Here is a 3,581-nt window from a genome sequence, read left to right on the forward strand (position 1 = left end):
CCCTACACATCCATTACCAAAGTTCACAAGAAAAGTACCACCTAACCCCACGCCCAGTGCAGCTCCCCTTCTCTGGCATCTGGACAGGCGGAGGCCTTTTTGGCACAGGGTGTAGGGTGTGTGCCTTTGCTGTGAAAAATGTTAACTTTTCTATTTCAATCAAGGGGAAGATTGGAAGAACATTGAAACTTCTCTCTTCCTACTCTACATGTTTGTGGTTTTCCATTTCTGTGTCTCAGGGCAAGACTTTAATCTTAGAAACCTGGGTCTAGAAACAGAGCATTTCACACACGGCAGCTCACCTCCCCCATCCGCTAACATTACCTAGACCCTCCAGTACGTCCTCTTGACAAGGCAGAGCCCATGAATACACACAGGTAATAAGTTTTACTGACAGAATACACGTGTGGCATACATCTTATAAGGAATCGAAGAGAAACTCTACTCTATTGTAGATACTCTATAGGCAAAAGAGTCACACCTCACGGTTTTGAAGACGTTTCCAAATGCCTAAAAAGCCAAGCAGTGCTTGAAACTCAACATCCGGCTATGTAGGAAAATGTTTGCAAAGTTGCTGACAGCGTGGATAAAGGAGAGCAGTCAGGGCACGAATGTCCCTGGAAGTTTTTCTGCAGGACCACAAGGGTCATGAGGGACTCGATGAGAATGTGCCTTGGATCCCGGCTCATTTCTCAGCGACAAGAACTACTGCCGGGCTGAAGTGGGTAAGGGATTCAAAGGCCAATTAAGTTCTCCCCATGGGCCTCACTACTGGGACGTGAGGGAGGCAGCCCTGACTCAGCTGGGCCTCAGGCGCACCCCAGGCCTGGCACAGGGACGCGGCCCTCCGCGGAAGCACAGCACAGCACAGGAGTAGCCGCCCTGTCTGCAGCTGGCGGGGCTCCCTGCTCCAAAGGCTTGCCTGCAGCGAGCTGGCCACAAGAGGGCGCAGACCCGCCTGGGGCAGGGCAGCGGCACAGACGCAGGAGGAGATGCGCCCCCGAGCAGGTGCAGGCCAAGTGTGCACCTGCACCTGGAGGGGCCGGGCCTGGACTTCCACTACTTCCTCTTCAAGTAACTGCTTCCCTCCCACGGCCGCCCCGCCCCAACTGCCGCCCATGCCCATGCCCGCGCCGGCATCTGCCGTGCCCCCCTGAGCGGGAACCGCCAGCAAGGGACGCTGTGTGCTGTTGCCACAAGGCGTGAGAACTGCCTCTGCGCGCGGCCCACGCGGCCTTAGGCTGTAAGCGCTACCGTAGGGCAAAGGAATGGCTGCGAGGGCCGCTGTCCTGCAGACAGTCCTACCCGGCTGTCCTCCCTTTAAAACATGCACGCCTGAAACAGCCCTTCATGCTTTTCACATTGCAACCCTGCCAAGAATGGACCTGGATGCCACCGCGGTGCAAGACTTTGGGAACCTGGACCCTAAGGCAACGGACCCTCGGGTCGGGGCAGTGTGTCCGTACTCTCGGAGCATCATTCCCTTTCACTCCGTCTTGCTCACCCTTCCAGAAAATAATATGCCCCAGGAGTCGCACTCATTCTCAAGGTCCCATGGAAGATTTCTGGCCAACAAGTGGAAACCTGGGAAATGCTCTTGTGGATACTTTGCTCTCATGCCATCCCTCGAGGTTTTCCTACCTCACCTGCCCTTAGCATGTCTGTACAATACCTAGAGGTCGTCAGTAAACGTGGCTCGCAATGTTTCTTTGAATATGTCTGTTACGCCTCTGAGCAAGACTTGCCATGGAGGGTGGATTTCAGCCCGCAGAGCAGAGAGCACAGGAACCACTATACCCTCCTAGACCCCGTACTTAGAAACGGTCGCGGAATTTCAGGTGTCACTAACGAAAACTCTAGCAGTCAACTCACTGACTTGCAGTTACAGAAGTTTCTCGAGGAGCTTCAGCGAATCTGTTTCTGATGATATGCCGACTAGTACCACTTCTCAGTCCACAAGGTACCTTGAAAAGACAAGGATGGTTTTGAATGGCATACTCTGGGCTTGCACTCGTATCTAAATGGACGCTGGGTATGGTATATCCAAGTCGCTGAAATCCCGGGGCTCACTTAAGAACACCAAAGTCTGCTCTGGTTTCGGCATCTGTTCCTAGTCCACATATGCTTAGAGACTAAGTCGTGTTTGATCGCTACTTCAAATTCCCTAGCAGGCCAGCCTACAGGTTTCCTTCCTGCAGCCTTTGTGTTTTGTGGTAGAGTCAAGTTTTACAGTCTGAGCTTTCTTACTGCACATCCTCTGTCTCAAGAGGTAAAACACAGCAGCCTAGGAGAGTACACTTTGCAAGCAGGATTGCAGTTGCAATACTAGATGCCAATGAAATAGAAACTGAAATAAACCATGGACACGTACTAGTAAAAGTGTTTCCCAAGCAGCGCCAATTCAGCTCGGCATGTTTCATTCCTCTGGGCTAAATTCAGCAATGCAATCTTTTGGATACATTAAATTGTAAGGCTACGTAGACCTCCTCATTCTGGAAGAGCAGCCCACAGAAAGAGATCCCGACAGCAAGCACGAAGCCAGGCATTATAAATATCAGCAACAGTCTTTTAAAAATCGTATTATTTTTGGACCATTAGAGTGCTGAAACCTCTAAAAAAAAAAAACCTTTAAAATAACTTGCACACGTGGGTGGTTGCACGATAAACCTCTGGAAAGATCAAATGGAATCACATCACAGAGGGGTGCCGGCAGAAAGAAAACGGGACGACCAAGGGAAAACTGGGGGAGAAGACGCGTCACTGGGTTTTCCTCTGCTGTGCACAACTTCACTTTTGGAAGTATGCAAAATATTCAATTCCAGTTTTAATTTGTAATGAAAATCTCCAAAGACAGGGCAGCCATTCTATCTTTCAGGTGCAACTCCTCTGTACCTTACTGTAAGAGAAGGAAATTGTTCCCCTGTCTCCCCTCAACCGGCTGTTCTACCTGTGGAGTCGTCTGCTCTGTACACTTGCCTTTACAATCCTGCTTTCGCTAGCTTAAAAAAAACTCATTTAAAAGGGTAAATACGTTACTGTTTAACACACAATGCATTTAGAATGAAAAAGACGAGGTTCCCTAGAAAGCCTTAGCTACAAAGTCATTCCTGGCTGCAGAAAGGGTAGATGACCCTGTCCTGCTGGAGTCTGCAGAGATTCCAAGAACCGACCACACTTGGGAAAAGAAGGGCTGTCTCCGAAAGGACTAAGTGCACGCAGCCGGCAGGCAGATAGTCCAGCCCCGCCGGCGATAGGGACTTTTCTTTTTCTTTTTTTTTTTTTTTAGTTTAAATTTTGATACTTTTCTTCCTGCTCTCCTTTTTATATTGATGAAATCTTCCTTTTAAAGGATTACGGGGAACCAGCAGTTAGCGTAATGGCTATGTCGCTGGACTCCCACGTAGTCGACCGCGGTTCGTGTCCCGGACCCGGTGGCTTAAAACTCACGCCGGGCGCGTGTGCGTGCGTGCCCAGGGTCCCGAGAGCAGAATGGAGGAGAAGGGATTGCGGCGTGACCATCCCCCCTGGGGGGTGATTTCTCGCTTTCTGTCTCTATGTCTCTCTCTGTCTGTCTGGCGAGC

The 3,581-nt window shown here is 50.4% G+C and overlaps 1 protein-coding gene across 1 annotated transcript in view; it reads right to left on the reverse strand.

Moving 5' to 3' along the window:
* Positions 1–745: 745 nt before the first annotated feature.
* LOC102490517 (ankyrin repeat domain-containing protein 26) overlaps positions 746–3,581 on the reverse strand; it is a gene marked incomplete at its 5' end in the record, with an annotated part of 5,949 nt that continues 3,113 nt past the window's right edge. The window contains 1 exon segment of the mRNA XM_027774983.1: positions 746–1,318. Within this exon segment, the coding sequence (XP_027630784.1) occupies positions 746–1,318 (573 nt within the window).

The sequence above is a fragment of the Tupaia chinensis genome, unplaced genomic scaffold, assembly GCF_000334495.1.
Source record: "Tupaia chinensis unplaced genomic scaffold, TupChi_1.0 Scaffold000506_1, whole genome shotgun sequence".
In the NCBI taxonomy this organism is placed as follows: domain Eukaryota; kingdom Metazoa; phylum Chordata; class Mammalia; order Scandentia; family Tupaiidae; genus Tupaia; species Tupaia belangeri.